Source organism: Thermobia domestica, chromosome 10 (assembly GCF_964235325.1).
Source record: "Thermobia domestica chromosome 10, izTheDome1.hap1.1, whole genome shotgun sequence".
Taxonomy (NCBI): Eukaryota; Metazoa; Arthropoda; class Insecta; order Zygentoma; family Lepismatidae; genus Thermobia; species Thermobia domestica.
In genome coordinates this window covers 37,759,189-37,781,209 of record NC_137463.1, presented here as the reverse complement: position 1 = coordinate 37,781,209, position 22,021 = coordinate 37,759,189, and the positions used below count along the sequence as shown (strand labels likewise).

At 37.1% G+C, this 22,021-nt stretch overlaps 1 protein-coding gene across 2 annotated transcripts in view; it reads right to left on the bottom strand.

The window, feature by feature from the left end:
- LOC145661965 (methyl farnesoate epoxidase-like) overlaps positions 1 to 22,021 on the bottom strand; it is a 188,674-nt gene that overhangs the window by 1,939 nt on the left and 164,714 nt on the right. Inside the window, exons 5-8 of one of the 2 annotated variants that reach the window (XM_081727313.1) lie at positions 17,565 to 17,673; positions 16,786 to 16,966; positions 15,682 to 15,796; positions 744 to 882 (exon numbers count right to left, since the gene is read on the bottom strand). In XM_081727313.1, coding sequence (XP_081583439.1) covers positions 744 to 882; positions 15,682 to 15,796; positions 16,786 to 16,966; positions 17,565 to 17,673 — 544 coding nt within the window. The remainder of the gene's footprint in view (positions 1 to 743; positions 883 to 15,681; positions 15,797 to 16,785; positions 16,967 to 17,564; positions 17,674 to 22,021) is intronic. The other variant, XM_081727315.1, reaches the window with a different exon arrangement.

The following is a 22,021-nucleotide window of genomic DNA, read 5'->3' as shown; positions in this document are numbered from 1 at the left end:
TATTATTATTATTATTATTATTATTATTATTATTATTATTATTATTATTATTTAATTTATATATGTAGAAGAAAGTGCCTTCCTTGTTTCTACACAGTAATATGAATAAAAGGATTGATTCGTAAACAAATTTCACATTTAACAAATCGTTTCCGGGGTTATGACGAATAGAAATTGAGAAATTGAATTCCAAAACATGCTAAGTCCACTTTTTTTGCATTTTGAAATGAAATGAAATGAAATCTTTGAGTTTTACGTTCCACGGTTATGCCGGTTAGGCTAAAGGAAACGGTGATGATGAGTAATGAATGAAATGGTGGAATGAAGAAAGTGGGAGGAAACGGGAGAACCCCGAGAAAACCCACGCACACGGTGTTTGTCCACCACAAAGTTCACTTGGCGGGAGCAGGGTTTGAGCCCTGGACTCCAAGCACCAGAGATGAACGCTCTACCACTGAGCCACCGCGGCCCCCTCTTTCCATTTTGAGTTTTTTATTCAGCGACATTTATGTTTCAAGGGCTCTTTACTTTATTTTGTAATGTAACAAAATTTCAGATACATAGAATAACGTTTCAAGATTAAGCACTTGGGATGTCATGCAACTACAGTTTGTCGGTGTAGTTCATTAACACCCTGTATATATATATATGAGTGAGAGAGAATTACGCATATACTAATTAACAAACATATTTTATCCAGAATGTTTAGATTCTAGAACTATACACAAAGAATAAATTCATACCTTTCCCAAAGAAAAACGTATTTTCTTGGTTGACAATCTTTCCTTCATGAAGGAATCTTTCAGGTCTGAATACTTCAGGATCACCCCAAATTTCTTTGTCCATGTGCACACTATATAAATTGAGCCAGACAGTTGTACCCTGTATTAAAAACGTAAGAAATTTAAAGTTTGTATTACACAATTGCTTAAAAAATATATTTCTTTAATAGAGAAACGAAATTTGATTTGGTATTTGGAGTTGAGCTATTTTTTCAGCACGTTAATAATATTAGAGACGCACTTACTAGTTTGACTTTTTCTTTTCGACGGATGCTATGTTGTAAGCACCAATTTTAAAAGAAGTCGTTCCATTCGCAAGTATCCCTACCATTAAAGTCACGCTGCTCTCGTTTAGAATTAACACGAGCGGCAGCACTAATTACTATGAATTCTACCAGTTTAACCATTGAAAGCACTGTAACCTTATTTTACGGTACTCTTGATTTGGCCATTATTTTCAGACCAAATCAATTCGCAATGGACAATTTATAGGGATGCGCACGAGTCGAGACATGTCTCGAATCTCGACTCGACTCGACTCGAATTCGAGTCGAGATTCGAGTCGAGACACACTTTGTAAAATTCGAGACGAGTCGAGACAAACGTGTTTCTCGACTCGAATTTTCGAGTCGAGACACGAGTCGAGTCGAGACAGCTCATAAAAATCTCGACTCGACTCGAATGTCTCGAAAATTTTTCTAAAACTTTTAATATTATTATGAAGAAATTATTCACTCAGGAACAGCCTTGAAACCAATTTCAGCATTTATTACTTTAGAAAGGTAGAGAACGTATAAATTTAATAGTTAATCTTCCGAGATCAAGATCTAATTTTCAGCTCAATTCAGTTAATTAAAACTAGTAATTAATGTCGTGATATTTGATTGTACTTCAAATATAATAATAATAATAATAATAATAATAATAATAATAATAATAATAATAATAATAATAATAATAATAATAATAATAATAATAATAATTGATTATCTAGTTTGTATAAAACTATTATCCGTAGCCTATATCTAGTCTGTATAAGAACATTGCAATAAAGTGAACATCATAAATTGTCTGAATGAGCAATTGGCAGTCTATAGTAATTTAGCATAGTTATAACTATTGTGTTTTTATTTCCATGAACGATATGGGGCTACATAACTTCTGGACAGGGCCAGATTTAAGGGGGTGCAAAGGTGCACGCTACCCCCTTTGTTGTAAATATACCTGTCTAAAATGAGAAGCTAGCAGTGAAAATACCGCGACATTGATGTGTCGTGAATGGGCCACTGATGTACCGCGAGGATATCAAAACAAAATTATTAATTCTATAGCAATCAAATTGCAAAACGTAGGGGAAAATGTATATTTGTATTGCACATTACTATGAACCTCTACTATGAATCTACAATTTTAAGTTTCATGACGTGTTACTTTTCTGTACATTTCTAATGTTGAAAAAAGTATTTGTTATTGTTATGACCATTATTGCTTCTTTATCGTTACAGACTATTTCGTAACTTGAAAATTTAAAATATCATTCAATGCTTTCGATAAATTATTTACATTTGTGTTTTAAAAGTAAAATAGATTTATTTGTTCGTTCGTTATTTAATGATCTTCATTCTTAGTAAAAGGTTGGATATAGTTTTCGAAAGAGTAAGCGTATTTTTAATAACCTGAGTCCAACATTTCATTGCAGTTGTTTTCTCCTTTTAAATTAGAATGAAAAATAAGCATAGTGATTTACCACGAGGAAAACCCAGTGATCGAGCTTTCTTCTCTGTGCGAAGGAGATCAGTAATCAAAGAAAAAAAAATACCAGTGTGTTTTATATTTACAAATAATAATATCTATAAGTGTGCCGCGAGAATCCATGTTACACCCATAGTGTGCTGCAAGTTGAAAAAGGTTGGGAACCACTGGTTTAGAGGAAAGAATAATTGGTACACTCCCTCCTCCCTGCTCTCTCTCTGCCTAGTATATTTTCTTTATTTTATTGTCTCCGAAACACCATTCCAGACAAATGCTTTTCGGTAGAAAAGTTAGAAACAAACCATCCCGCTCTTGGACAAAGTGGGCAACATGCGGTAGTCAGGTCAATGAACCTGCTTTGGAAATTTTCGTGCAATTTAGGTTACTGAGAGGGTGTAGTTTCTTCAACTAAGCCGCCTTCTACTATGGCTCGTGCCATAAATAAGTCATCGTCTGATCATATGGGAAACACCGCTAGTTGTCCTTGCCTGACATCTGTTTCATATTCATATAGCAAATGTTTTTTTATAGACGGTGTTGTATCTATCCAGAGAAATATCATCTGCCCCTGTTCCCATTTGAAATGTTGCGGTTGCCCCCTTGAGCCTTATGATGGGGGCCCTGGGGGACTTGCTTCTTACAAAGTTCTCTTGGCCCTCGACATGAGTACATTCCTGTGTAATTGGATTTGCAACATCTCTTTTCGCTTCGCAGCAATTTGAGATCACATTGTTCGATGCCATGTTAAGACAGCACATATTTGTGGCGTACATTTTGAAAAACATGCTTCATATAGCAAATGTTTCCTATATATGTTGTTGCACATTCCATGATCAATCGAGAGAGGTAACACTCGGTCCCTGTTTCCTTTTGAAAATTTGAAGTTGGCTCCTGGGGCCCTATGTTGGGGATCCTGGGGGCACTTGCTTCTCACAGACTTTTATCACCCCCTGGCATTGGTACATTCCTGGACAACTGGATCCGTCACATTTTTGTTCGTTTCGCAAATCTTTCAGGTCACAAAGTTTGATGGGACACCCTGCATATTCCCACATACGACCCAACCATGACATAATGTTCACTACTTCTATTATCGGTTGTTGGCTCAACCCAACCATTTCATGTTCCCCGACTTGACATTGCCTCAATCACTCTAACATTGATGCATTCCGAGTGATGCCTGTTGCCGGAATTTTCTTTTTCTGAAGCGAGTGGCCTAACTACATTAGACTTGTCTGGATGTCCATGGCCAGTCTTGCCAACTTTGGGACTCGTTTTTCTTTTCGACTCTAGGTACGTCGGTTTCCTGCATATTCGGTGCTTCTTGTTTTGTTCATTCTAATATGTACAGCCCCTGATCAAATGTGGCGCATTATGGCCAACTCCGTTTTTTCCGTATTTTTCGTACTTCTGTTTTTTTCTATTTTCTTTTGTTAGATTGTACCACTGATTAGACACGCCATATCTTATGTTCTACATGACAAGTTGACACTGAATATTACACTCACTTCATATAGTGCTCTTTGCAAAACATGTACTTTTCATTGCAGTTGTCAACACTGTTAACCCCACTGGTGGCCTTCATTTGTTCCCTATTGTGGCAAGTCTCTTTCTATACATCACTTGTCAGCATTGTATTTTGCCGTGCCCCCCATCTTTTTGTTGAATTTGCACTTTTCCCCCTTGTCCAGCCTTGCTGTTTCCCGAACTTCCACCCCTTATATTTCCTGAGCCTATTGCTATGGGCAGCTAATTTTTTTTTTTTTTTTTTTTTTTTTTTTTTTGGGAATGCTCATCTCTGTTACAGCTCTTTCAATTGGCATAGGCCACACCTTTCACTGCAGCTATCATTTTCGGAAGGTTCCCTTGTGAGATCCGAACGAGACATTGTGTTCGCATTGGATATGTTATAACTAGACGAATCCCGAAGTTATACGTGTCACCGGGCGGGATATCGTGAGTTACAACATATTCAACGAACTTAAAAAGTTCGTTACTGAATTGTCTATGTCTGTGTGTCTATCTGTCCGTCTGTCTGTTATTTGCAATTTTTTCAATTTTGTACACTGCATTAGATAGAGCATCAAAAACTATTAGACAAAATGATTAAATTTTTCGCGTCAATCTAACCGTTCGCAAGATAGTGGCCAAAAAATGACCGATTTACAGAAATTTAAGCAGCCATATCTCGGGAACCGTAAGTCATAGAGAGATCATATTGGTGTTAATCAATATCTAAAAGGATGGTAAACATTTTGGTACCAAATAGTAACCGGTAGTCACTGCCCAACTGGCCAGTGGTTTGGCCAATGGCCACCAATTAATATCAGGACAAAAATGTTTAGCATTCTATTAAGGATTGATTACCACCAATATCATATCTCTATGGCTTACCGTTCCCGTGATATTGGCCAAAAACATGGCCAATTTCTAGATATTTAAAAAGCCATAGCTAGGAAATTACCTGCTAGAATAGTTTGAACCGAGTCATTTGTTCGGAAACGATTGGGTAAATGGTAAACTCGGTGAACATGTATCCCATCATTTTCAAGGCCACACTTTTTTGGGGTAAAAAGTTTGCCTCAGGGTTCCCCGCAGGACTCCAGACGGGATCCAACTAAAAAGTTTTAAATGGCAAGGGGGGTTAAGTAGCACATCGTTTGAAATCTGTTGTAAAATGAAGGAAAATGGAGCAAGTCTCGACCCTCTACGACAACCCAGTGCAAAATGGCGTCGGGTCAAAATGAAAACAAAAACTTAATTGAAAAGTCCACGACCACCCGTATAAATCGAAAATGGTGAGACAAATGTAAAAACAAGAAAGGACGTGTGGCATTACGAGATCGAGCTGAAGAGAATTTAACAGTAAATATCAAGCTCAAGCTCGAATTAGTGAGAAACTTGACTAGTGTGATCCTCATTGAGATTAGCGAACGCGAGCTCCATTGAGGATAGAGAGCATGAGCCCGAGTGAGTCACGGTTGCAAAATTACCAATTTTACTTCTTTCTTTTCTTTTCTTTTTTTTCCTACTCCAATGCGTAAGGTTTATGAACAGCAGAAGTGCTTGCTAGAAAGACCTTAATTAGCATTGCTTGAATTATCCATAGACTAGGAACTGCTTAGATATCTAATGCAACTTACGTTCGCATTTTAACAATTCAGGTTGTAATTAAAACCTTGAATACTGAGCAGGTGAGCACGCAGAATGTTTTGTTGGGGTGTATTTCTAATACGCAATTAATTCTTCGTAAACAAATACAACTCTATAGTATCTGAAGCGGCTTGAGTTGGATTGAATGAAAACGTGAACATGTATTCGAACTGCGCAATGTATTGTTAATTATCACGAATTGGAACAATTAGAAAAAAATGGAAGCGCAACTGATGAGCACCAAACATCAAAATTTCACAAGGCATGGTCAAAGCTCACACCTCAAAGACCAGAAAAAAAGATTTCCCCATCAACTAAGCGTTGTCTTGTCCAAGTCAGTTGCTTCTTTTCATTGTGAAATTTCCTGCAAGTTAATCAGAATGTTGAAAATTTCCTACATTTTAAATTTATTTAGAACATTATGACTATCATCAGTCAGAACATTATGACTACCAACCTACTATCGATATAATTTCCGTCCAGGCGATATCTGTGTCACCTGCCGACGAATGCCTGCTAGTCAGTCACGCGTACGGTGCATGTAGTATCAGTGAGAGTGCTGGCCGTGTGTAGAATGGGGAAGGCGCGCGAACTGAGTTTGACCGAGGGCAGGTTGTAATGACCCGCATACTCGGCAGGAGAATTTCGGAAACTGCAGGACTTGTCGGATGTTCGAGGAGTGCTGTGGTGAGTGTCTTCAACAAGTCGCGAAACCAAGGGAAAACGACGTCCAAACGTCGAGGGGTTGGGCGCCCCCACCTCATTACAGATGTCGGACGTCATAGGCTGGGCAGAGTGGTAAAACAAGACAGGCAGCGAACTGTGGCAGAACTAACATCATACTTTATTACTGGGCAAAGTACAAGTGCGTTTGAACACACAGTGCACCGAACACCCCTAACGATGGTCCTCCGAAGCCCATGTCCCATCTATGTGCGAATGTTAACACCACGACATCGGCAACTGCGACTGAAATGAACACATGACCATCGTCATTAAACCTTGGCTCAGTGGCAGAGCGTTGCATTGTCTGATGAATCCCGATACCTTCTTCATCATGACGATGGGAGGGTGCGAATTCGTCGTGTTTCAAGAGAACAGCTCTTTGACACCTGTACTGCGGGACGGAGACAAGCTGGCGGAGGCTTAATTATGCTCCGGAAAACATTCACGTGAGCATCTATGTGTCTAGTGAAGCTCGAGCAAGGCACCATGACGGCCAAGGCGTATCACACACTGCTTGCAGACGACGACCATGTTTCCCAACGGTAGTGGCATTTTTCGAAAAGATAATGCACCATATCACAAGGCCAGGATTGTGATGGAGTGGTTCGAGGAACACAGGGACAAGTTCCAAGTGATGTGCTGGCCGGCCAACTCGCCTGATCTGAACCTAATCGAACACAAATGGGATGTGATTGAACATGACTTCAGAGCTCATCGCCCCTCTTCCCGGAATTTACGGGAATTAGATGACCTGTGTGCAAGGGCGCCGATCCTGGGGGGCCGAGGGGGCCCGGGCACCCCCAAAGCTCATATGAGCCCCTGCATTGTATTTATGAATATACAATATTTGGCATAATTTGAATACAATTTGTCTTAAAATCCTCATATATATGCCTTCTGCATCTGAATGCCCCCCACATTCACAGAAAAATCGGCGCCCTTGCCTATGTGTACCAATCAACTCTCTCCAGTGACCCTTCAAGGATCATTGCGTCCATGCCAAGACGCGTCGCCATTGTTATCCGTGCCAAAGTTGGACACACTGACAATAAGGTAGGTAGTCATAATATTCTGGCTGATGTGTGCGTATATTTTAACTCGTATATTTTGTCTCGACTCGAATTTCGAGACGTCTCGACTCGAATTCGAGTCGAGTCGAGACAGAGACTGTCGAGTCGAGACACGAGTCGAGACAGAAACACATTTTCGAGTCGAGACACGAGTCGAGACAACATTTTCTCGAGACGAGTCGAGACAGGCTTAAATCTCGACTCGACTCGACTCGAATGCATCCCTAACAATTTACTACCGACATACCTCTAAATTACACTCAAGGGTGAAAAAGCGTCCTCAATCGACACAATGGAAATAAGCTAATTAAAGCTCGTATCTATCAGATCATTGTAACGATTCTGTCTTTTAGGGTAGAGCTAAAAATAGTACACGAGAGTTTGGACTTTCCCATCATCTTTTTATTATAAAAGTTCCCTCTTACATACAATATTAATAAATATTACAAATAAAATATAAGTTCCTCTAAATAACTTGGTGATTGTTGGTAAATTTGTAGGAGCCCAATGACCAGGCGTCTTAGAAAGTATAAGACGGGTTTCTTTATATGACCAGGCGTCTTAGAGAGCATAAGACGGGTTTCTTTCAATGACCAGGCGTCTTAGAGAGCACAAGACGGGTTTCTTTCAATGACTAGGCGTCTTAGAGAGCATAAGACGGGTTTCTTTCAATGACCAGGCGTTTTAGAAAGCATAAGACGGGTTTCTTTAAATGACCAGGCGTCTTAGAGAGCATAAGACGGGTTTCTTTAAATGACCAGGCGTCTTAGAGAGCATAAGACAGGTTTCTTTCAATGACCAGGCGTTTTAGAAAGCATAAGACGGGTTTCTTTAACCCTTTCCGGATCCTGGCTTTTTGGGCTATTTTTTTGACTTTCAGTCAAGCAGCTACTGTATCGTCACTATTTATCCTAGGATCATGGTTCATACCTCATTCTCTTCAGAATAGAGCTGGCTTTCAAATGGTACTACCTGCATGCTCATACCATATACCGGAAGCGGGGGAAAAATGTCAAAGTGAAAGTTTCGGAGGGAATTTTTTTCTCGAACTTTGGCCCCCCTGGCCCCCCCTGGACCCCCCTGTGTGAACGTAGCCATCTAAAAAAATTCTGAGAAATAGCACTTGGTATACTGAACGTGTGTGCCAAATTTCAAGTTTCTATCTTGAATAGTAAGGGAGGGAGAAATTTTATCAAAATTTTCCACAATGCCCCAAATTACCACAAAACACTATGATCTCAGGGAAAACATTCCTGAGACATCCCTAATTACCCTAGTGTCGCCCATATTCTCTTCTGAATAGAACTGCCTTTCAGGCGGTACCATTCACATGTCTCCATCATGTATCTAAGGCGGGAAATTCCAGAAAAAATGGATTTTTTTTTGGTCTAAAAATCCCTTTTTTCAACTTTTAGCCCCTCTGGACCGCCCTGTTTTAACGCAGAAATCTGAAAAAAAATCCGTTAAATACCACTCGGTGGACTGAATGTTTGTGCACAATTTCAATCTTCTAGGTGCAAAAATAGACCAGCCAGAAAAAAATTCAGAAATTTCCCTATGTTACCCTATACAGAAGTATATTTTGAAAAAAAAAAAATCACTGAGACGTCCCTAATTACCCTAGAATAATAATTCGACTGTCATTCTCTTCAGAATGGAACTGCCTTTCAGACGGTATGACTCACGTGTCTCCATCATGTATGTGAGGCGGGAAAATCTTGAAAAACGGGATTTTTTGGTCTAAAAATCCCTTTTTTCAGTTTCCCCCCCCCTCTGGACCCCCTCTGTTTTAGTGCAGAGATCTGAAAAAATCTGATAAATACTACTAGGTAGGCTGAATGTTTGTGCACAATTTCAATCTTCTAGGTACAAAAGTAAGCCCGCCAAAAAAATATACCCACCATGTCCCATTTTTCCCTATACAGAAGTATATTTTTTCAAAAATCTCTGAGACGTCCCTAATTACCCTAGGACAATGATTCGACCGTCATTCTCTTCAGAATGGAACTGCCTTTTAGACGGTATGACTCAAGTGTCTCCATCATGTATGTGAGGCGGGAAAATGACGAAAAACGGGATTTTGGGGGTAAAAATATCCCTTTTTTTTACCCCTTTGCCCCTCTGGTTCCCGCCTGTTTTAGCACTGACATCGGAACAAAAAATCTGGTAAATACTACTCGGCGGACTGAATGTTTGTGCAAAATTTCAATCTTTTACGTAGAAAAATAAGCCCGCCAAAAAATATTGAACATACGCTTAGAAAATGAGAAAAGAAATTTTTTACATATGACGTCATCACCTCCTATGTCTGGACGCAGGACGGTCTGAAACCATACGTAATGTCTTCTACAAGTCCTCTGGACTTGAAAAAAACCGGACGAAAAAGCTCAAATAGAAGAGAAGTAACGCAATGTACCATAAAAAATGCGTATGGTACAAAAAGTACCATAGGATCCCGAAGGGGATAAATGACCAGGCGTCTTAGAGAGCATAAGACGGGTTTCTTTCAATGACCAGGCGTCTTAGAAAGCATAAGACGGGTTTCTTTAAATGACCAGGCGTTTTAGAAAGCATAAGACGGGTTTGTTTCAATGACCAGGCGTCTTAGAAAGCATAAAACGGGTTTCTTTAAATGACCAGGCGTCTTAGAGAGCATAAGACAAGTTTCTTTCAATGACCAGGCGTCTTAGAAAGCATAAGACCGGTTTCTTTAAATGACCAAACAACTCAGAAATGGGATTAAGGAATCTCTCAATGGTCGGGCGTCTTAGAGAGAGATTTAAAGAGTCTCTCAATGACCAAACGTCTTAAAGAGAGGGATAAGGGTCTCTCAATTACCAGGCGTCTTAGAGAATAGTGTATGATCAATCGGTGAAGATTGATGCTTTTTGCGGTGTTTCGTGTCCTTTTATCCAGAAACGTTGTCACTTTCCGATCGTTGACGATGGTTAACGAAGTTTTCTTCGTGGCTGTCGTCTGAAAAGCATTTGCAGCCAGCACGTGTTGTTGGAAGTACATATGACCTTGCGATATACATATGTCAAATTGCTGTTGTTCTTACAACTTTTAAAGTTCGAAAACCTACATTATTATTTCCTTCTCAGTGTCTAGTGGTCAATGCGCGTGATTTGGTGCATAAGATATTGAATTTTATTCTATGCATTTGTAACAAAACTCTTGTAATTATTTTCCTTGAAAAGCATGTTATAACGAGTAGAAAATTTTCCTATAGCAGAAAAAGATAATACTTCAGTGATTTTTTGCAAATCTCGCTGCACTTGCTTCCTGTAAGAGGTTTCTAAGTCCAAGTACGAACTTTGCTATCGCGAATAATTCTGGAACTAAACGCTCCAAACGTACCAAATTTAACTAAACTTGAAATGTTAGTAATTCTTAAGCTTAATATGCGTAAGAAATACAGTGGTGTTTACACTTTTGGTCCTTCAATTCTTGACTAGTAAATCTAAAATTTGTACTCAACTAAGTCCAAATTCCAACTTCGATGGTCAATAGATCAGGAATCAAAGGCTTTCACACTATAATAATATTTTATAGTGCAGCTTATATATATATAATATATAACAAGTTCGTGTAGTTCAATCATCATTCCAATTTTGGTCAAGATCGGAGAAGATTCTAATTCGTGTTATGCTTCTTTTCTTGGTGTAATTTCTTGATTACGTTTGAGTTTGAACCCAGCTTCGATGACCAACAATTCGGAAACTAAAGACATGTACTATATCATAATATTTCGGACTATTTTTGGCTCTGCACAAACTTCGACAACGCCTACCAGCATGCAAGGTTTGTTTAAGATCGAATACATTTTATCAATCCCAATCCCAGATCTAGAATCCCAGATCTAACCGAGCGAAGTAGCTCAAGTGGTAGAGCGTTGGCTTCGCATTCGGGAGGTCGTGGGTTCGAATCCCGCTGCCGATCATCCTGACTGAGGTTTTCCAGGGTTTCCCTCAGTCCTACCAGGCATATGCCGGGATGGTACCTACTAAACAGGCCCTGGCCGATACCTTCCCAAATCCTTTCCATTGTTATTGTTGTTGTTGGATGCCCAGTGTAAAATGGCTTCTGAGCTGTAACTGGTGATTGTTAAATAAATAAAGTTAAATAAATAGAATTGATGGTTAAGAACTCGACAAACAATGATATCCATGCCAAAATATATGTACCTACGTACACGAGATCAACTACTATGCTTGTTTTATAATACTTTTATTTAGGGGGTAAAAGTTAGGGGGAACGTGAGGAAACGGCGTTCTACCACTTCCAAACAATTATGGCGTCACTCCACTTCCTAACACTTACAATGAGCAAAGATATGTACACGGGACCGCGGGAAATCATGCGTTCCTCTTCCACTTCAGATTCACTTTTAGCTCTCCTTTTTTACAATATTAACCAAGGATGTTTTAAAATAGAAGATCTGCCCATACAACAAAGTCGTGAAGCCACACGTCACAGCTTCGCCACACCTACTCTTCCCACTCCGCGCCACTAAGATCGCAACGTTCCGAGCCAACAATCATGACGGAAACGAGAGTAACTAATCAGACGTTCCGGCTCAGACGATGCTCGGTTGTTGTTTTTTTTTTTGTTTGTTTGTTTTTGTTTTTTTTTACTTCATTGAGTTCATATAATGACAATACGTATGGGCAGATCCTCTATTTTATAACATCCTTGATTTTTATATATATATATATATATATATATATATATATATATATATATATATATATATATATATATATATAGAAAACGTCATATTTTGAACTTTTAATGCACAGTAAGTGTTGGGTGTTGACTGTGTGAAGCGAACAAATACTCGTAATCTCTTACTCACGCAAACCGTATTCAGTCATGCATAGCTTTAAAATGCAAGAAAACTGTAATTACTATGTTTATGAAGATTTTACTAACAATAATTATCAGTAGAGTTCATAAGTCATTGTCGTTTACCTTACGTTTGTTTAATTACGTCATTATGCTATAAGAAACGTATGAAAATAAATAGTTAAAATTAGATCGAAGCACGACAGTATTCTCATTTTGTTCCTACGAAATATGCTGTCTTGTCTCACTCCTTTGTGTGTTATTCTTTGTAGATTGAAATAACGCCAAGGAGAAAAGTCTAAATAAAGCTCGTGCTGAAATTAAATCATTAATTTTATGATGAATGTTTCCGAAGATAATCGTAATACAGCAAATTATCGATGCATTAAAATATAAAATATCAAATAATACTTTTTATCATATTAAGGAAGACCAAAATCATATTAAGGAAGAAATTAAATGTCGACTAAAAGCAGGGGAATCGCGTTATTATTCAGTTAAAAATCTCTTGTCGTCGTGAATCCTGTTGAGGAATTTGAAGCTTAAAATATATAAAACTGTAATCATGACTGTTGTTCTGTATGGTTGTGAAACATGGTCGTTTACTTTGAGGGAAGAGCGTAGAGTGAAAGTATTTGAGCACAAGATCCTGAGATGAATATTATGACCCAAGAGAAACAGAAATGAGGAATGTTGGAAACTTCATAACGAGGAATTGTACAATTTATATCTCGCTCACCAAACATTGTTAGGGTCATGAAGTCTAGGAGGCTCAGGTGGGCATGTCATGTAGCCAGAATGGAAGAAAATAGGAACGCTTTGAAGGTTCTAATTAGAAATCCAATCGAAAAATGACCATTAGGATGACCTAGGCGCGGGGAGGACAACATTAAGATGGATCTCGCAGGAATAGGAATACAAAGTAGAAACTAGATCCAGTTGGCTAAGGATAGAAGTCAATGGAGAGCTTTTGTGAACCGGGTTCCATAGACCATAGAGTTAGTTAAATTTAGATAGTTTTAGTTGTAGAATTAGAAGGCCGGCAGTAGTAGTAAAACGATTATAATCTTACAGAAAATTATAAAAATATTAGGTGGAGCATACTGTTTAAAGTGGGCTCAAAATTAGTTTTCTATTCGAGACACTACTACCTGCAACGGAGTCCGGACCAATGGGCAAAAAGGAAAATTGATTAACTACTTGGTTACAATGGCTGAATAATATTCTAACATTTGTCTATCTACTCTAACGTTAATGAAAAATAAATCGAACAAAAGAGAAGAATATTCTGGGAACAGTACTTATGCATCTTATCTCAGATACAATATTTGAATATTGTACTATATTGAAGCTATGTGGATTTATGTCTTTGTTAATTAGTTAGATATTGTGCATAATTAAGATTTTGAACGTTTTTGAATGATATCAGATTCACTACTCGGACCAATTGGGAGTCTAACAAGTGGGACACGTATATTTCAATATTCAATATTGGTTCTCTTAATGTTGCATGTTTTTTATAGGAGTACTAGTTTACAAATGCATATGATAACATTTGCCCTAGCATGAAATGTGAAAATATCAGTTTTCTTAATTTTCACAAGATTTGCCTGTGCTTAGGGAAGGGGCCGCGCTGGCTCAATGGTAGAGCGTTCACCCCTTGTGCTTGGGGTCTCGGGTTCGATCCCAACCCCCGCCAAGTGAACTTTGTGGTGGACAAACACCATATGCGTGGGTTTTCTCGGGGTTCTTCCGTTTCCTCCCACTTTCTTCATTCCACCATTTCATTCATTACTCATCATCACCGTCTCCTTTAGCCTAACCGGCATACACGTGGGACGTAAAACTCAAAGATTTCATTTCATTTATTGTGCTTAGGGAAGAATATCTAAAATACATCCTTTACGTTTATCAACATTAGTTCATTAACCAGGCATGGAGGGGGTCTCGAACCACTTGAAGTTCTTTTTGGTATACCAATATTGCAAATTTTTACAGAAACAGTAAGCATTATTTTACTGAGCAATGACATTATTTTTGATTTGTAACAACCAGGAACGTAATGGTATTTTTTATGTCTCGTACGTGTAGATTACTATGCACTGTTGAATTTTGCAACAGCATAATGCATAAAGTATTTCTCTATAATTTTTAATCAGTGCTAAATTTTAATATGACATACTTCAAGCACTATTTCCGAGTGGTCAGTCCATTTGGGCGAAGTTTTCGATCACATAATTTTCGCGAATTTCTTACTTTCTTTAGAAAGTTCAATGTGTAGCTGTCCGAGAGTCCTGAAAGAAATATCCACTCAATCACAAAATCCAGTTTTTCAGGAGAAGCAAAAAACGAAAGTAAAGTGTGAACTTCTTAGCGGACACCTGCCCCCTTTATACAACCAAAATAACTCTGGAACTGGCAGACTTTGCGCCTCGAAAGATAGATTCACTGATAGGCCACGGTAAAAAGTTAAAAAAAAAAAAAAAAAAAAAAATGTCAAAAATGGACACCCGCCCATAGTGAAATAAGGTACGGATATATTTCTAAGTCTACACGTATGACTTCTGTGAAAATTTTAAGACTATCTTTCTTATCATTATTTGTTTTTTACTTTAGAGCTATATCTTTAGTTTCAGCTCTGCACAGAGTTATTAGATAGCTTTTGTACACAGATTCAACGATTAAACGCTGTAGTAAGAACATCAAATCATCTTGTGTATATATTGAATCTTATTGAAATTAATATATTATGCTCTTGGCTTTGTAGAACAAAAATAAATGCCTTTTCTATCAACCACAGATGAAATGTTTGTCACTATAAAAGAGGTCAAAATAAATGTAAATGCGTAAAGTATGTTTTAGATGAATGCATGAAATATACATTAAATATTTATGCATTGCATAAGAAACAAAGTTAATATAACCTTTACACTATTTTTGAGATTTGTCACATTGCCAATGAGTATGTAATGTTCCAACTTTTAAGAAAAATAAATTTCTGCAAAATAAATATTTATATAAATATATTCTTCATTTGAAGAACCAGGATCTTATAAAATAGAGGACCTGCCCATATGTAGCTTCAACCTATAAAATAAATGAAGCCAAAAAACAACCGAGCATCGGCACGTCTGATTGGCTACTCTCGTTTCCGCCATCGTCTGATTGGCTACTTTCGTTTCCGCCATGATTGTTGGCTCAAAACATTGCGATCCTATTGGGCGGAGTGGGGAGAGAAGGGGTGGCGAAACTGTGACGTATGGCTTCAAGATTTTGTTGTAAGGGCAGATCCTCTATTTTATAAGATCCTTATGAAGAACGGTATACAAATTGTTTTTCTTTAATAATACCTTTGGAATGATGTAGCTCAGAATTTCCACATCGTCTAGTGCTAAACGTGGTATCACATATAATACGTTTGCTATCCGTTGAACTTCTAAAAGTGTTGCTGCTGTGTATGGTAACCTGAAAGATGAAAAGTTATTTACTCACAGTAGTAAACAACAAGCTATACTCGGTAATTATACTCGGTTTATAAAAAGATTTCGACTAAAGACCTTTTAATTAGAATTTTAGCGTCGAAATGATGTACATCTTATATAAAAAAAAAATAAATTAAAATGTTCACTACACACTTTTCACAAAGAAACCAGGACTATTCCATGCTATAAACATATAGATGGAACTCTCTGAAAGTAATTTAAATAATTTTCTAGCTATAAACGGAATTTATTGATAAATAGTTATCTTTTAAAACATCATCATCATTATCATCATATTTGTCATTATTTGCAGGTCACTTGTCGCAGATGAGAAGCTTCCATGTTCCACGGTCTTTCGCTATCCTCTTCACCTTCAAGTACGATTACTCTATTTTGATATCATCCATTAATTGTAGTCTCCTTCACTCCTTCCCTCTCTTCCCTGCCACCGTACCCTCTAGAACGTCCCTCATGAAACAGTTTCTACTTAGTCAATGTCTCAACTAGGTTCTTCTTAATAGTATCTCAAATCAATATCTCCCTCACCATTTCTCACAAACTCTCATTCGTTTTACTCTCGACTCAGCTAAATCTCTCCATTCTTATCCACTCCCATATTTCGAAAACTTCTAGTAGTTTTTTTTTTTTTTAAATCACTTTCGGTAATGTGCATGTTTCTGACTCATACAGTGCTATACTCCACACGAAGCATTTTATGAAAGTTTTTTTCAACTCTTTATTCAAGGTCCCACAAAATAGTATTTTCTTTGTCCTAAAGGTTTCTTTCCATTCCTATTATTGCTTTTATTCACCTTCACACTTAATATCAGCACTATAATACTACCCAGGTATCAAAAACTGGACATCTAGAGTAATTGCTTATAATTATTGAAATTCCTATTTTACCGACTTCTTTCTGTTATGACTACATACTTTGCTTTTAATAAATAGATCCAAAAGCTGTAATATTACCTGTTTATATCAGAGAACGATGGAGCAACATCCCTTCCCAATACTTCGTCCAACTCCTCCTGAACTTTCTTTTGAACCTCTGGATATAGTATCATGTACAGAAATGCAAAACTTAAGTTGTTGCTTATGGTAAACAAACTTCCATCGTATAAGTCATAGCACATATCGCTTATGTCTTCGTCTGGAACAAAGAGGAGGAATTTTAGTTCTGTCGAAAATGTATTGCCACTTAACGAACTGTCACATTTTAAAAATGAGAAATTATTATTGAAGTTCAAATCAATGATGGCATTTTAATCCTGCAATATACATTTAATCTTTTGGTCTACAAGAAACGCATTGGGGTCTGGCCGACCCTTTGGGTACTAATATGAAGTTACGTAAAATTTAACAGACAAATCTTTGCAATTGGAATGTCTTAATATAGAAGATAATAAATAAGCAGTTTTTCCTAGAACAGCGTAAATTATCTATGGCGTAAATTAGTGGTTCAAAACCGGTGTGTCACGTAGTCGTATATGTCGCAAAATTTAAGAATCTGAAAATTATGAAGCATTATTAGTTACAGTCAGAAAATGTTAACGCTTCCAGTGGTAGCAATAGCTGTCCTTCCTGGAAAATAAAGGCTACGCCACTGAATACCTACCTGCGTATGATAAGAAATATCTAAAGCTTGACCATAGTATTCATAAACACTAATTTCTCTCCAAAACCTAATGAATAAACGTTAATATGCTATATTACATATTTTACTTTACCAAAATATTGAATAAAATTACCTGTTAATTTCATGTTTGGATTATCATCTCGTTCTCTTAGAATACCTTCAATAAAGTTCTGTATTTCACTGTTTACCTCAACCGATGTGCAGTATCGTTTTATGAGAGCCTGCAACACGTAAAAACGTATGCTGTGGTTAATCAATTGTGAATTGGAAAGAATTTATTATTATTATTATTATTATTATTATTATTATTATTATTATTATTATTATTATTATTATTATTATTATTATTATTATTATTATTATTATCATTATTATTATTATTATTACTTACTGTCCCATGATGATACCCTTACTACTATAAAGTAAACAGATTGTTAATGAAAATGAATACTGTTTCAAGAATAAGAACAATGCAGGAAACAAAAAAAAAAAAAAAAAACTTCTAAAAAAATTTAGTGTTGGGCAACTTCACAGACATAGAACCAACGAAGTAAGATATTTAACATGAAATATTCACACATAGAAATTGACTACAGTATATAAAACGAGGAATTTTTCTAGATTTACAGACAGTAATATATCTCATATTTTCAAACTCTACATTAAACTGATCGTGGGAAAATCAGTCAAACGCTAAGTGAAAAAAAAAACAAAAAAAAAAAAAAACGCAAAGTTCATAATTCCTTCGCAAGATGACGCAAATTGACTTTTGCAAGTAACACTCTCTTACGCCAAAATGTTGAACTAAATGATCAACATGCACGGCAGTGTGCCAAGCCAAGTTCAGAAAGTAATTCAGGCTTTTTTTTTTTTTTGAACATTCGTAATTTCATTTCCCATGAACAGTGGCGTCGGAAGTATTTTTCAGCTGGGGGACAAACTGGTTTTGAACTACTATCTTCAAAATAGACGCGGGAATGTGACATAGGTAAGATAATACGAATATATGTTCGTAATGTAACATGGTTGGATAATAATAATAATAATAATAATAATAATAATAATAATAATAATAATAATAATAATATAATGCAGCTATAAACAGTTTCATGAGGGTAAAATTTCCATCTACGAGAAGGATCTTGGTTTACATCTTTAAGATGAATAAATCCAGTGCCAGTGTTGTGACGGATTTTGGTAAAAAAAAAAAAAAAAAAAAAAAGTAAAAGTCGTACTACTTACAAAAAATGACTGTTGGTAACTACAATTTCTACCATTTTATATACATATTTTTAACTGTGTTGGAAATGCCCATACAGACATTGTTCGGACAATGGAGTCCACTTTTCTAATGTGCTATGAATTTGTTTGCGGCCTTTTTCCAGTTCTTGAACCCTATGACGAGAAAAGTCAATTCAGCTCCTTGCATCAGCATTTTACCTGTCAAATAATATGCCTTATACATTCAAAACACAAAACATAATTTCTGACTATCTTAATGTAACCAGGGAATGTACGAAACTATTCCTCGCGACAAGATCGGCGTGCAGTTCGTGAAAAATTGAAACCCTAGTGGGCTGAGTTTCATGTTTTAAAATAGGAATTTCGAACTTCCCCCTTGATCGTTTATACATGATCTTTTCTCAAGGCCTTTAGGCAAGTCCTGTATGGGAGTGTTGGGGGAGGGGGGGATTTGTTGCAATTTGCCTGACGCTTTGCTCAATTTGCAGCTTGGAGGTGCTCGTGGAATCCGGTACTTCAAGTCAGGCACATTGTAGAGAATTCTGAGATGTATTTTGTTGTGAACTTTCTGTACCAATGCTGGCACTGGTTGTTGGTGATGTTTTTTCATAAACACCAGGAAGACTTGTATTTTTCGATACGTTCTTTGTTGATGATGTCAAGAAGGGTTCTTTTTCGGTTAGACATAAAGTAAGGAATAAAGTAAGGAACACATGTGTAAGATATGTATTTTTTTGCATCCCTAACATAAACAGCAAACGATTTAGTAACGCAAAGTTAACTCTTTTTACTTCAATGTCAGATTGATTTACAGGTTTCTGCAATTTCTCCTACATGGCCTAAGTGAACGTTATTGTAGTTAGGGGTAGTTTGGGGTTTCAAGCGATCGTTAATGCGTAAACTGAGTGCTTCTTCCGAGAACTTAAGCAGTGTTCATTTTTTTTTCCTGTTGTGCTGGTAAAGCAACACGAATCCAAAGACAAAGATAAAAGAATCCAAACACAAATGTCACGTGAACCAAAATTTCAACTCCGTAAATAATAATTGTGCGCTGAGAAATTGTTGCTAAGGTTCGCCAACCAGTAATCGACTTTGTGAATGGGATAGGATTTGAATTTTTATGGGCCCTTCGGCAAGTTAGCCCTTCACGTGACTAAGGGTCGGGATGACGTCTCTCGGCGAGCACACAACCCACAAAAGGAACAGAGGAGGGAAAGGAAGAAGTAATTAGAAGAGGAAGTCATGGTTCGTAAAGAGCGTACCATCCCAGCATTTCCCTGAGGGAAACCGTGAAATAACCTTCACGATGGCTGGTCTCGGGGATCGAACCTCGGACATCGCGTATGCGGAGACGTAACACTACCAGTACAGTAGTGCTGCTCCTTATTGACTTGGTGGGGCTGATAAACTAATAATAATAATGCTTACAATATTCTATAATCACAAATCATTGAGTTCACAGCAAACAGAAAACTATTTAGGGAAATACCTATATTTGGATTTTAAATCCAAGAAATTAAACATAAAGAAAACGTTTCTACCCTGTTTTGAAATTTAGAAGAGCTGTTGCATTAGTTTTTAAAAATGTTGTTCATTTAGTGTATATTTTCAGGGGTAAAAGTGAGGGACAACGCGAGGGAACGCTGTCTCCCCAACTTAAGTACAGCGTCCACCCAGTTCCTAAAAAATTACAATGGGCAAAGAAAGGCAAGGGACGGCGTGACGTCATGCCGCTACCTACTCGCCCCCTTCCTTCTCAGATCCAACTTTATCCCTTAGGTAATATGAAGAAAATAAATTCATTGTTCGATATAGGACACTCTATGCTTCAAAACATTATACCGTATTTGTATTTTTTTTAAAAAAAAAGGGACAGAAACATGGAGAAAACAAAATTCATGAAAGAGGAACACCAAAACGAACAGTATTATTACACCAACGCGGTAGGTGCACTAACTCAACTACGAACAAGTATACTAAACTGTATAATTCCTAAATGTTTGTTATATACGTATGCAATGGAAATTTCTGATTCCCACCCTCTTGTTTCTCTTAGTTCAATATACAGAATAGTCGGGATTTCGGGAAGGTCCGGACCCCTAGGACCCACCCACGCATACATCTCTGTTGGAAGTGTCCTTGTTGATTTTTGTGAACGTGTCCCCTCTTCAAGCAAGAACGTCTTAAATACTGTCATTCGTTAGTACTCACAAGGGATACATTTTCCCTCACTATAAAACTTACTGTACTCTGCATAGTGTTTGTAAGAATAATTTAAATTTATAGAAAATATATTCAAAAGTCCTGTTACAAATTTAAACTATTATCTTTTTTAAACTTTAAAATCTCGCTCAAAGACTCGTTTCATATTGTAAACTTACGTTTACTTAAACAATTTTTAAAGAATTTACAGTGTTTTGAGAATGTACACCAATAGAAAGAAAGAGTATTTTCAATTCTTTTTCCTAAATCTTTCTGTCTAATGTGAGGTGAGAAAAAGCGTCCGTTCTCGTGTCTCAAAGAGAAAGATGGATCTGGAATAGAGAATGTTTTCACATTATTATCAAGAAACAAAATTTAGTTCATATAATCACTTTTATTTTATGTTTTTACAGCTTCAAAGCGGAGGGGCAAAACTAGTATCTTGCCCTTCATGAAAATTTCAGGGGGGTAGCTGCCCCCTTCCCCCCGGTTCCGACGCCCCTGCCCATGAAGATAGTGCAATGAACATTGACTAAGCCACTAAACTGCATTAGGTCATGACCTATATATTTCAATGCTTAATCTCGACCAGTTTACAAGGTAGAGAGTCGTGAAAATAATAATAATTAAATGGAATGAAATCTTTAGTTTAACGTCCCACGTTTTTGCCCTTTAGGCTAAGGGAGACGAGGATTAAGGCAAGTGAATAATGATGGAAGAATTGGTGGAATGAGAAAATGGGAGGAAACGAGAGTTCCTCGAGAAAATTCATGGACACGATCTTGGCCATAACAATTTTACTTCGCCAAGAATCGAACCAGGGACCCCAAGCACCAGAAGTAAGCACTCTAACCACTGTTCCACCATGCCTCCTAATAATAATAATAATAATAATAATAATAATAATAATAATAATAATAATAATAATAATAATAATAATAATAATAATAATAATAATAATAATAATATAAACAAATTGACATTCCCTCCTTTACTCATCAAATTCTCCAAAGTACTTCATGTAGACCTTGGAACTTGAAATTTTCCACATGTGTAGGATTTGTAATATTAGTAAAGGAAAAGAAAAATCCGAAAACTTGAAATATACTTCTTCAAAGATTAAAA